The sequence below is a fragment of the Rattus norvegicus genome, chromosome 3 (genome assembly GCF_021556685.1).
Source record: "Rattus norvegicus strain SHRSP/BbbUtx chromosome 3, alternate assembly SHRSP_T2T, whole genome shotgun sequence".
Taxonomy (NCBI): domain Eukaryota; kingdom Metazoa; phylum Chordata; class Mammalia; order Rodentia; family Muridae; genus Rattus; species Rattus norvegicus.
This window is the reverse complement of record NC_141536.1, coordinates 7237303-7250532: the sequence shown is the minus strand read 5'-3', so window position 1 is coordinate 7250532 and position 13230 is coordinate 7237303. Positions and strand designations below refer to the sequence as shown.

The 13230-nt window shown below is 50.5% G+C and overlaps 1 protein-coding gene and 1 long non-coding RNA gene across 2 annotated transcripts; one reads left to right on the top strand and one right to left on the bottom strand.

Annotated features, from left to right (window-relative positions):
• Positions 1 to 481: 481 nt before the first annotated feature.
• Edf1 (endothelial differentiation-related factor 1) lies at positions 482 to 4787 on the bottom strand. The gene is made up of 5 exons (NM_001106557.1): positions 4642 to 4787; positions 2448 to 2499; positions 1968 to 2128; positions 1487 to 1580; positions 482 to 713 (listed from the first exon to the last, which is right to left on the bottom strand). The coding sequence occupies exons 1-5, from the start codon at positions 4717 to 4719 to the stop codon at positions 652 to 654; spliced, it is 447 nt and encodes a 148-aa protein (NP_001100027.1). The 5' UTR covers positions 4720 to 4787; the 3' UTR covers positions 482 to 651.
• Positions 4788 to 9532: 4745 nt separating this feature from the next.
• On the top strand, positions 9533 to 13059 carry LOC147995382 (uncharacterized). Its single transcript, XR_015684189.1, has 4 exons — positions 9533 to 9750; positions 10698 to 11627; positions 12236 to 12314; positions 12677 to 13059. It is a non-coding gene; the product is annotated as an uncharacterized LOC147995382 (long non-coding RNA).
• Positions 13060 to 13230: the final 171 nt, after the last annotated feature.

Genomic DNA, 13230 nt, shown 5'->3' with positions numbered 1-13230 from the left:
TTAAGGGCTGTCCTCCAGGGTGAGAGTGGACTACCAGATGCTCCCTTCCTACCCAGGGAAACTAGTCCTCACCATGGATACCATGTGTTTCAAGCTAGGCTCTTGTCTATCCCAAAGTCAGCTGCATGGGAGGAGGTGGTGGGACGTGGCCAGGTGCCACCCTGCATCTTCAGGCATTACAAGGCTCTGAGCAGACAGGGAAAGAACTTTCAAGCTCCCTAGGTCCCTCTGGGGTATGTATCATGAGGGAAGCTCCCTCTGCAGCTGTGGTCAACAGCGAGGAGACATCAGAGTGCCAGGTGCTGCTGCTCTCCAACAGAGCACAGGCCCTTAGAAGGGACAGGAGACAAAGTCTGAGTACATGGACTCCTCCCAGGCCTGAACTCCCTCCCCTCTGCAGCCAGCTGTCCATTGGACAGAAGGCACAGGTTTGCACCCCTGCTGAGGGTCAGAAGGCAGGGAGGAAAAATCCAGGAGGCTATCACTTTCCAAGGTTTTGCTTTGTTTGACAGCAGTTATGGGTTGAGGGGGCACACAGGCCTGACCCCCATGTTCCGTTTGACCATGTGAGGAGACCCACGGCAGTGCTGGTGGTCCTGGGGGACCAGCCAGAAGAGCTCAGCCGGAACCACTGGCTTCGAGGCTTTGTGTTCATTTCGCCTTCGGCCCCTTCTCGATAGGCTTCCCGATGTCCTTCCCCCGGAGCTTGAGGCCTGAAACGAGCCAGCAAGATGCTGACCACTCTGCCACTTCCTGCGCCCACCCAACCTCCCCGGTCTACTCGAGCTTTCCGTCACTCCTGTCCACTCGCCTCACGGGGCCTCCACATACACAGAAGGCTGCTTTCACATCTGACATCAGTGTGGGCCAAGCCTATCAGAAAGGGTTGAGGGCCAGGCTGGGCGTGGTGCTTCATACCAGCAATCCTAGAGCTCAGCAGACTGAGGTAGGAAGACTGATGTGAGTCTGAAGCCAGCCTGAGCTACAGTGAGTCTATATAGAAAATAAAATCTAAGCCAGACGTGGTGGCACACGCCTTTAATCCCAGCACATAGGACACAGAGGCAGGCAGATCTCCGTGAGCTCAAGATCAGCCTGTCTACATAGTTCCAAGACAGCCAGAAAAAAGTTAATAAATATAATAACAATAGTAAATCTAGAAAGACGAGAAGACAAACATCTTGCCCCAGAAGGACTGGAATACTGCATTAGACCTCCATGGAGGTGCATGTAGAAGCAAGCATGTGCCCCCAGGTATCCTGAGCAGTGTGCTGTGGCAGGACACTAGCTACAGAACCCAAGACACCATGTCCTTAGGCTTCTGGAGTCCCGCCAATCCTCAACCCCTCAGGAGGGACTCAGGTGGTATGGCCTGGAGGGGATGAGGGCCGCCTCGAGGGGACGAGGGCCTGCCAGCTCAGCCCTTACCACCCCTTATGGAAGGAAGGGCACTGCCTTGCCCAAAGCTGCTGGGGAAGACACTCACCGATGGCTCTCTCAATTTTGCCCAAAACCTGGTTATTCGGAATGGCCCGTCCACTTTCATAGTCTGCGATGACTTGCGGCTTTTCATTGATTTTCTGAAGAAAAGACGCACCTTAGCCACGCCAACCAAGTGAGATGTGCTGCAGAGCCAGGGGAGCTGCCCAGCCAGGGGAGCTGCCCAGCCGGGGGAGCTGCCCAGCCAGGGGGGCTGCCCAGCCAGGGGAGGTGCCCACAGGCAGGGGAGCTGCCCAGCCAGGGGAGCTGCCCAGCCAGGGGAGGTGCCCACAGGCAGCCGCCTGGGGTCTCCGGTAGCCCCATACACACAGGTCTTGTGCAAGAGAGAGCTTCTCTGACCTGGCTTTCCCAGAGGATTTGGGGAGTGTTAGGGTAAGGTCCCAAAGCCACCATGCAGTGAGCCCACCTTCCCTATGCTGTCTAGGCACCTGTCACTTGTGCCCGCACCAGAGCTGCCGAAGCCTCACCGTGGCCAGGTCCTTCTGCGTCAGGCCTTTGCTCTGCCGGCCCCGCTGGATCACTTTGCCCACCTCCAGGGTCACCCTGTCGTGGTGCAGCTCCTCTGTCTCCCGGTCTAGCTTGGCTGTGTTTTTAGTGATGGAATGCTGCTTGTTCTGGCCAGCAGCCCCTGCAGGCAATGTGAGCGGAACAGAGTGGGGTTTGCAGTCAGCACAGGGGAAAGATTTCAAATGGACACCAGACTGACAGGCCAGGCCCAGCATCTTCCTAGGCCTGAATCTGAACCTTCCCACAGTGGCAGGAAGAAGGTGGGAAGGAACAATCCCACTGATTTCATGCCACCCAGAGCTGTGCCGACAAGTCAAGAATATTTCCTGGCTGCCCAGTCTCTGCTCCTGACAGTTCCCCGGGGTACCTCCACACCATACCATCAGGCAAGCAATTCCACAGCACACCCTTGCTTTGCAAGTGGAAACTTGAGTACCTACATTTTTTGGATGTCTCCACATCTTCTCCTCGTCGCTGAGCTGCTAAGATGGCCTAGAAAGCCAGAAAGCAGTTTTCAATCAAAAAGAGCTTTGGGGGAGCACGGAGTACAATTTAAGCAGCTGTTTACCAAGCACGTGGTGCTAACTAATCTACAAGACTGCTACACAGTGCTAGGTGGAACCGCCCAAACTCAGTACCAGAATGTCCTCTGCCTGGCTCAAGTTTTACTTTTCGTGTTTTTGGTTGGCTCAGGTCAACTTTAGTTCAGACACATACCTAGAAATTTCCAGATAATAAACAATTCATAATTTTAAAATTTTTGTATTTTTTGACAAGTGTGATTCGGTTTCCTATCGTCCCACTGCCTCAGCAGAGACATAAACCACGCCTTTGTGCAGTCGTGTGCACGCAGTGTGTGTGCTGCCTGCCTCTTACTCATTCACCCGTTGATAACGGCCAGGGCACCAAAACAGACTTCATGTTCAAGGAATCATGATGGAGGAGCCTGATGCTACCTAACAGCTCCGTGATTCACATCACTTCAGAGTATCATCGAGATAATGTATCACTTCACACCATCCCTAAAAGAAGGGTGCATATAGGACCCCAAGAAACCACACTGGCACGACTCCTTTTACAGCTGTTCTTTTCAACCATTACTTGTGACTTTTTTTAATGTATTTATTTTTATTTTACACATGAGTGTTTGCCTGCATAGATATCTATGTATCCCATGCATACAGCGTCCATACAGCGTCCAGAAGAGGGTTTTGGATTCCTCCAGGCCTGGAGTTCCTGGTAGGTATGAACCACCATGTCGATGCTGGCACGTGACCTTGAATCTGCAAGAGCAGCAAGTGCGTTTCTCCATGGAGCCATCTCTTCACCCTTGTTACTATTTCTTATTGTGCCTAATTTATAAACTTCTTCATGGGTAGATATGAGTGGAAAACACATACTACATAGAGCATCCAGCACGACTCACAGTTTCAGGCATCCACTGAGCAGCCTCAGGATGCGTCTGAGAAATAGGGGTACACTGTACACATATATCTAGATAGCGTGCATTGAACTACGGATAAAAGAACCAACTCACTTCTACACGAGACAGGCGTGAGCTGGGTGGTGACCCAGGACCCTTAGAAGGCTCAGATTCTTAGTACTAGATACACAGGACCCAGGATTCAATATCAGCACCACACACACACACACACACAAAACACACACTACAAGCTATCAGGTTCTTTATTGGAAATCGAGCTCTTCCAATAAAGTTCTCTTCTAAACTCTGCTACAAAACAGAAAGGTGTGGAATACTAGCCTGGCTTCCTCTGCCTTTATGGTTCCAAATGAGAGAAACACACCCCACAGAACCCTGTAGTCTCCCTGGAAGCAAGACCACTAATGGTGATGCCCAGGCCACAGTCACTGACTATTAACATACTGCTTCAGAAAAGTGGCTTGTGAGCCAGTCTCTACGTATTATGTTCAGACTTTCTACAAACATAAGGATGATTCCAAATGCTCCTGAAAAGAAGAGGATTGTGGATTTGGCTTTGACCATGCAGCAAAACCCAGATCTGGTCAGTCCTACTTATTAGCACATCACAGCTTCCAGGGGGACGAAGCAGAGTGCACCCATGGAGAGGATACCAGGCCATGGAAGACCACCAATGCATCAGACAGCACTCTTCATAGGCTGACATCGCCTGGGTGGGCATCATGGGCAGGAAGCCACCGGTGATACCAGCACAGGATACCAGGTAAGGACTTACGAGGTAAGGACAAAATCTTCAGCAGAACTGCCCCTACCCCGGTTCCCAAGTTTCCTGCGCCAGATGCCCATGCTCCCCACCCCACATATGGTGATCAGCCAGGTTCTCTGACCTACACTTGCACCTGTTCTCAACCCTGTTTCCATCTCCACCCAGGTCCCCACCCAGGCCTGTCCCAGTCCAGAGCCCAGGCCACATTCCCATCCCCCTGCCCTGCCCTTTGCCCCAACTTCCCCAGGTCAGCTGCCCTCTACCTGTCTTTTCCCGTCCTCGGTCCCCACCTGTTGTCCCCCAAGGTTCCCACCCTCATCCGATCCGTTCGTGTCCCCACCCACTGCCGGATTCCCCGGCTCGGCCCAGCGACCGCAGCGCGCCGTGCGGCCCTGCAGCTTCCCGCCGCCCCCCGCTGGCTGGGCACCTGCTTAGACTTGGCCTGTGCGGCCGTGGGGCCCTTCTTGCGCAGCACCGTCACGGTGTCCCAGTCACTCTCGGCCATGACGCGGCGGGGGCGGCGGTCTGTCCGGCGGCTCTGGCAGCTGCTCGAGACCCGGCGCGGCGACGCGAGGTCCCTTCGTCGCCTCCCCGCTTCCGGCGCCTGAGCCGCGGTCCCGCCCCTGGTTCCCATTGGCCGGTGGTTCCGGGAGCCGGCACTTCCCGAGCCCTGCAGCCAATCCGCTCCCGGCTAGTCTAGAGACCCACGGGGGCTGCCCGCGGGCGGCGCGCGGAGGGCGACGCCTGTTCGTCGCCACGGATCTCGTCTTCTGTCGGTGTGGCTGCGCCAGGCGGGGCTCCAGGGCTGGGAGGAGTGTGGAGACCGAAGGGAGCGGAGAGTGAGGGATCCTAAAGGAGAGAAGAGCGGAGGGGGCCTGGAGAGCAGACGGGAGGACATAAGAGAGTGGAGGACCCCGAGGAAAAGGACAGGAGAGAGCAGAACCGTAGTAAATAAGAGTGGGAACCCGGAAGAGAGCTGGCGTGGAGAGGGAGCACGGGAATCTGCGAGGAGAGTAGGGGTCAGAGAGAGGGGCGCTGGAGACCTACACACACGCCATGCTGGCTCAGGTGCTGTACAGGTGGAGAGAAGGTAGTACAGATCCTACTGATCGCAGTCGGTATCCACCACCTTACTTCTGGAGAATCTGAGCCGGCGTCCCCCACACCAGTGGGTACACACCTGTCTCCCAGGGCACGCCTTAGGGGACCCCAAGTTAGAATTCTCCCAGGTTCTGTTGTGCTGTAGCTTTGCATTATAACAGCAGTTTGAAGTTCTGTTCCTTTGGAGGTGCGCTCAAGGAGAGAAACAGCAGTTGGCAAATATTGTGGGGCCAGAAACGTGTGAACTATACATGGCTTCTTTGGAATACATAGAAACAAAATTACTTTAAAAATAAACAGCTTTGGGCTGGAGAGATGGCTTAGTGGTTAAGAGCACTGACTGCTCGCTCTTCCGGAGGTCCTGAGTTCAAATTCCAGCTGACAACCATCTGTAATGAGATTCAATGCCCGCTTCTGGTGTGTCTGAAGACAGTTACAGTGTATTTACATATAATAAAGAAATCTTTAAAAATCAACAACTCAGAGGTCAGCTTAGTCTACCGAACAAGTTCCAGGACAGCCAGGGCTACACAGAGAAACCATGTCCCAAAAGTAAACACAAACACCCCATAAATATAAAAATGAAAATAAACAACTCAAAAAAAAAAAAAAAAAGGGCCTGGAGACATGGCTCAACGATTAAGAGCACTGACTGCTCTTCTAAAGGTCCTGAGTTCAATTCCCAGCAACTACATGGTGGCTCACAACCATCTGTGTAAGGAATCCTATGCCTTCTTCTGCTGTGTCTGAAGACAGCTACAGTGTGCTCATATACACTAATTAATTAATAACTTACTTTTGCAACACCTGTATTTGCCAGGTGGAGATATGAGGATCAGAACTTCAAGTTTATCTTTAGCTACAAAGCAAGTCTGAGGCCATCTAGGGCCACATGAAACCCTTCTTGGGGAGGAAAACAAAATAATTATAGAAGGGCATAAGTGGTTGATTTGCTGCTCTCACAGAGGACCTGAGACCAGCAGGTTGTAACTCCAGCTCCAGGGCGACTGACGCCCTCTTCTGGTCTCTGAGGCACTAGGCACACAGTTGGTGTACAGAGGCAAAATGTCCATACACATAAAACAAGATGGAGCGCGCACGCGCACACACACACACACACACACACACACACACACACACACACACACACGTGCGCTCGCGCGCGGCAGTGGTGCTTTTGTTTCTTTGTTTTTTGTTTTTTTTTAAAGACCTGGAAGTCACTCTCTGGACTGGCTAGTCTGGAACTCATAAAGATCTGACACGGTATACATGATATGCATAGACTGACATGCAGACAAAACATCCATAAAGAGAACATGAAAGGTTTAAAATGTGTGGTGGTTTGTTTTTTTTTTGATACAGGGTCTCACTATGCAACTTTTGCTGGCATGAATTTGATATGTAGTCCAGGCTGGCCTAAAAAAAAATCACAGAGGGTGAATCACCACCACTCCTAGCTAAAATTTTTTTAAAATAAATTTAACTATAAGCTACAGAAATATGTTTTTTTTTCTATTGATGTGTATTTGTTTTCAATTTGAGGAGGGAAGGTATGTATGGAAATCAGAGGACAACTTTTAGATTTTATGTTTATCTGTAGGGATGTTATGCCTGCATATGTGTGTACCACACGTGTGCCTGTGCAGACCAGAAGGAGGCATCGGATCACCTGGAGGCTGATCACGGTGGCGCATGCCTTCATGCCCTGCACTTGGAAGACAGAGGCAGGTGGATCTCTAGGAGTGCCAGATCAGTCAGATTCACAGCGAGATCCTGTCTCCAAAAAAAGTGGTGATAATATAAAACTTTATATAAATTATATGCATATAAATATATTCTATACCTAATGTGTGCATATAAATCATATATGTGTATAATTTATATGTATATAAATTATAACTATGTCTATATATTTTATAAATATAACATTTATGAAACCATATGAACTGTGTGCCTCTCTCGGTTTTGTCTGCTGTCTTTAGCTTCGTTCTCTTGACTGCCTTCTCACTAGTTTGGCAGAATTCCTCCCTAAGAGGATGATGCAGACATTTCCCAAGGGTTCACCCAAGTTTCTCCATCTTGAGAAAATTCAAAACATCTCACTGATGAGCTCACTGGTAACACACACTACAGGATTGGTCCCTGAAACAAGAATTCTTTTTTTTTTTTTTTTTTTTTTTTGTGGTTCTTTTTTTCGGAGCTGGGGACCAAACCCAGGGCCTTGCGCTTCCTAGGTAAGCACTCTACCACTGAGCTAAATCCCCAGCCCCGAAACAAGAATTCTAATAAATACAATTCTGTCCATGAATGGTAAAAGATCTTTTGGCTGCTCTGTGGTTTGAGGACAGGGTCTCATTATGTAGCTCAGTCTGGCCTGGAACTCAGGTCCTCCTCTCTCAGCCTCCAGAGTGGTGGGAACCCAGGTGAGCGGCTGGCTGGTGGGAGTGTTTCTTTTCTTTTAAATGTTGCATTTATTTTGTGGGTGCATTCATGTGTGGGTGGGCGGCTTCGCAGGAGTAGTGAGACATGCTTCAGAGGACAACTTTTGAGAGTCAGTTCTCTTCCGCCATGTGGGACCTTAGAGATAGACCTCAGGTCATCGGGCTGGGCGTCGAGTACCTTAGCTCTCAGAACTGCCTCACCAGCCTGAGAGGTTTCATTCTACTCAAGTGGGGATCGGGGGAGGGATCAATTCTTTTTAAATTTTGCACCTTGGATGATTGGTTGGGAAAGACTTCCTGTGAGTCCTGCATCTTTTGAAAAGGTCTCTGCAAAGAGGTGTCCTGAAGTGCGACGCCACTGTCCCAATACTCCCATCATCCCAGTGGGGACAAAGCTTGATCTTAGGGATGATAAAGACACAACTGAGATGCTGAAGGAGAAGAAACAGACTCCTATCATCTACCTGCAGGGGCTAGCCATGGTAAATAAAAGACCTATGCTGTCAAATACCCGGAGTGTTCATCAGTCACACGACGACGAAGCCTCAAAGCCAGTGTTGGATGAAGCTATCCTAGCGGTTATCTGACTGCAAATGCCTGTTGCTGTAAATGGTTGAGCCTCTCATTCTTGGTCCTGTCCCTGGACCTTTGTACCCTTTGTTCAAAAGCATCGGAACCTTTGCACGTGATGCCGAGGTTTTGTTACAGATATTTTTTATAGAGCCACTTTGAACTAATGAACCAGTCAATAATTTTAAGGTTCTGTTTTAAATGTAAGAATTCCAACTTACAGTCTATTAAAATTCAGCTGTAAAATGAAAATAAACAAAAACAAAACAACAAAGAAAAAGACTCAACTCTGCCAACTCTTCTCCTTCACTTCCAGGTAACTCGAGAATCCAAGCAGCGTGAGGCATCCTTAGAAAATATCCCTGACTGTAAACCACCTTAACCATTCCCTATTAGTTGTGGACCATATATACAACGGTTACTCCAAATGGCTTCACCCCATGAAGTGAAACGAGAAAGGAGCTCGGGTCAGTTGATCCTGTAGGTTTTCTTGTGTCCTCCACCTCAATGACTCCTTCTAACTGGAGGGATCAAGTGTGAGGAGGACGAGGGAAAGAAAACTGGATGACAGAGCTGTAGTCAGTAGAAGGAGCCTCTCTGGGACAAGATAAAAGCCCAGGGCAGTGGAGACTCCCCGAAATCTATGAGGGTGAGCCTAGCAAAGACCCCTAGCAATAGGGGGTATGGATCTGAAATGGCCATCTTTTCTAATGGCAAGACTTCAGATGAAGGGATGGGATCGCCGACCCAGCCACAAAACCTTACACTCGCAAGTTTTCCTGCACACCAAGGTGTGCACTCCTAATAGTGCCACTCCCTATGGGCCGAGCCTTCAAACATATGAGTCTATGGGGGCCATACCTATTCAAACCATACCAAAGGGACAAAACCAACCCACCAAAACAAAACAAAACAAAACACCCAAAACCTGAAAAGAGAAACCAGACTAAACTGTTATTTCAAAAATCGGTTAAGGGCCAGGCAGTGGTGGCATAAGCCTTTAATCCCAGCATCCAAGAAGTGAAAGAGGTGGATCTCTTGTGAGTTTGAAGCCAGCCTGGTCTACAGAATGAGTTTCAGGACCAGCAAAGCTACGAAAAGAAACCCCCTTGGAAAAACCTAAACAAAACAAAGTACCGGTCTGTTTGGTTTAAATTCCACTCTTATCTTGCTTCCTGTATAGCTGACGCTCCTGGGCGAGCTTGCCTCCTCCTGAGTTCTGGGCTACATGGCATGCACTGCCGTGCCTGGCAGGATGAATGTTTAACCCACCATAAAGTTTATGAAGGTGCAGATGAAGTTCCAGGATGGGGGTGGAGCTGGCCGAGTGCTACTGTGCTTCTCCACTACACCCTGTGAACCGCTGCCAGCTGCGGGACGTGCTGTGAGAAGGAGAGGCAGGCTCACGGGAAGGAATGGCCACAGTAAGCGTTGTGCTAGCTCAAAGAGTTTGTCAGGGTGGCCTAACATCTGAGGAAGCAGAAGACTGTTCAAGTTTCAGGGCCAGAGCCAGAGGCTCCATTTTGGCCTGTTGTTTGTCCCAGGGCATAAGGACTGAGTGGATGCTAGTGCTCTGTGAACTTTTTCTGGGAGACATATAGAGGTGCCTACTCTCCCCAAATAAGGCACCAACAATGGCTGGAAGTACAATGCTACTAAAATCCAGCTTGGCAAACCAATGAGTTTATTGGGTATTTACAAAGCACGGGTGAGTGGTTACTTAGAGGAACAAATCCCAAAGCATCTGTAAGAGTCTCACCCCCGCACAGATGTGGACTTCCTTATGGCTGTATAAATGGAGTCTCCCTTTCAGTGAGCCTTCCGAGTTGTATACTCTAGCACTTCCTGAGAACAAAGACTATGACTATCTGGGACAGAACTGCACACATCTGGCAGGGGGTGAAGGAAGGAGGGGCTGAGATCGCAGGCCCTTTCTTCTCTGAGGAGCACTGTGAATAGTCACGGCTACTTCTGATGCTGGCGGTAAATGCTTGGAGGACAGCATCTCACAGTAATAGGAGTTCCTGTGGAGAATGTGGTATGGAGGGCAGGGACACCCAGCCACAGGCAGACAGGAGACCCTGGGACCTCTTACGCGTTGAGATTACTGCTGTGCATCACGACACAGCAGCATTCCAGACTTGTGGCTGTCTGGCCTTGGGCAGGCGACTCCAGTAGCTAGGTCTGAGTGTGAGGAGAACTGGTGCAGATGGGTGGGTCACAGCGAAGCCCTGTGGCATCCCGGTCACCTGATGCCAAGATCCTGCCCACAGCCCATTCAGTGCTCCCACTCCACTTCCCTCTCCAGCCAGCAGGTGGCATACTTGCTGTCTTCTGGGAAGGTAGGAAGATTGATGCTTTCATCTGACAGGTTGAAGGATGGAACCGGGCCCTGGACCACGTGGGCCACAGTCAGAAATGCTTCCATTACATCATGTACAGATCGTGAGAACTCAGGATCACCAGAAAAGACAGCAGCTTCAGCCTGAGGCTCTAAGCCCTGAAGAAGGGCCACGGCAAACACAGTGAGGGTGGTAGTGTTTGATGCAAAGGTTTGAGGCCAGGCTGGGCCTTTATCTCTGCCTGGAGTTGGTGGCATGTGTGCTGAAGAGGGTTGAGATGACACACTGAAGTAGGTTGGAACCTCACTTGCTGGGGTGGGTGTGGTGATTGGACAGGACAAGTACGGGCCAGAACATGCGCGTGGAGGTCAGAGCACAACCTTGTGTGTCTTCCCTCACCTTACACCTTGAGACAGGGTCTCGTGTTTGACGCTGCTAGCTGAGGCTGGGCTAGCTGGTTTGTAAGCGTCTAGTACTTCTCATCTCTACCTCCTATCTGCATGCTGGGACTACAGAGGTGAGCTATTACAGCTGGCATTGCATGGGTCCCGGGTATCTGAACTCAGGTCCTCCCACATGTACAGCAAACATCTTACTCACTAAGCCATACTGGACTCATCATTTACCCTGCATTTCGATGCCCCCAAAGACTACTACCCCATTCCTGCTGTCAGGAGGCAGTCTACACTGGTCTAAAATACTCACTGTGAAGTGAAAATCACTGCCTCATGCACCCCTAGAATGACCCCAGGAACTATCCAGGAAGGTCCTCAAGTCTCTTGTATCCCCTGGGCAGCTGCATTGATGCAGGTGACTTGTGGCTTAATACTAGCATGGGCCTTTCTGGAAAAGCTATAGTCGGCTGACTGCAGAGTGTGGAAACTGCCTTCTTTCAGAAGCAAGCACAAGGCTGGCCTTTAGATGCCCAAGGAAAAGGAACACAGGAGTAAACTCTTGAGGTGAGCAGACATGACACCTCTGGGACCACCATCAACACCAGAGAAACATACTCTTCAGGATACTGTGAGGGAAACAACTCAGTCTTTCTGTCTCCTGGTCCCTTGCACAAACTGGGCTCTGTCCCAAGAGGCAGACTATCTGACATGAGGTGAGGGATTCCCAAGGAGCAGCCCATCCTGGAGTTCTGAGTGAGTGATCAGAACCAGGTACCCATGCATGAGCCACACCCAAGAGGCAAGAACAGCAAAAGATAGCAGGGACTCACACTGCTTGGGCCACTGTTTGCTCTAAGAAGCCTTCAGGCAGAGTTGGGGCACTGGAGTGGGAGGTCACCTAGTGTCCTAGACTCGGCTAAGTCAGGGCAGCTGGTGTCAAGTCCATGGTTCCCTCAGCTGTGACCCATAGCAGCAGCTTTCTCTTCAGTATCCTGGCACCTGGGTACAGCCACAGGCCTCCAGGTCCTGCTGTCAGTGGTTCTTGGCTGATCCCAGTTCTCAGGGAGTGAGCAGGTGCTGTGTCTGTCCTCCTGAGTCTGCCCAAGGGACACCCCAACCTCTGCCTGGCCCTCAGTGGCTGTCTTGCTGAGTAACTTTTGCTTTCTTTTTAGCAGGAAGAAACCCACATGGGGATCCCCTGAGTTGTCCAACAATCACAGTGACTCACCCATTTCCCAGCCAGTGAGTGAGGTGAGTCCCCAGGATGTCACCCAATTCTGTACTGGTGGGTGGGGCAGGGAGAGCACACTGCTCCCAACCCCCCATCTCTCGACCTGGTGTAATCCTGCAGACCAGTCCCCTCCCTTCCCCTCTTCCAGAGAGTATACATAAAGTCTCCAAGTAGAAAAGTCTAAAGTGACACTTTTGTGGCAGCAGGTACTGCACTGGTAGGCTATGGTTAAGGTTGCTATGGTAATGCCAGTGTCTGGTTCTGTTGCCTTTAAGGACTGTGGAGACCGAGTTGCTGATGAAATCTTTGGTGGCTGTGGGAGAGGGGAGGTCTGGAGGATGGAGCACAGTGCTCTGCTGCGAATGAGAGAGCTTACTTTCAGGCTAGGCTGCCAGCTCCTCAGGCCCCTCAGGAAATCCCTCCTCCCACTGGTAGAGAAGACTGTGCAGCTATGGACGCACTGGTGTGAATAAGCCCCACCGCTGCTCGGAGGCAAAGGCTCCAGGAAGCCGTGACCCAGCAGCTGCCTGAGCTTTGGCAGAAGAGGACAACTTTGCTGTCGCACTGTGGAATTCCTGATTCAGTTAGGGGAATTCCAACTCCTTCCGCAGCAGGGGCACAGTCAGTGCAGTTGGATCAGCAGCGCCTGCTGTAAGCAGCTTTTGTCCCCTGAACAGTTTTCATAGCTGCAGGATCTCGCTTGGACTCCCTCAGCTCCTGAATCCTTGCATTCTTCATTAAACTGCTACCGGAGTTATTAGGGTCAGAGCCTGTTTTGGTGTCCCTAACAAGCCATACTCCGTCATTTGTTCTCAATAAGCCAATTAGAGGGGAAATTTACCAGTGTAAAGCAGAAAAGATCTAGTCAATGTGTCCACGTTAAAAAGAAAAATAAGGAGATTCCATGACACAGCCTGCACCACATCTACCTTCAGG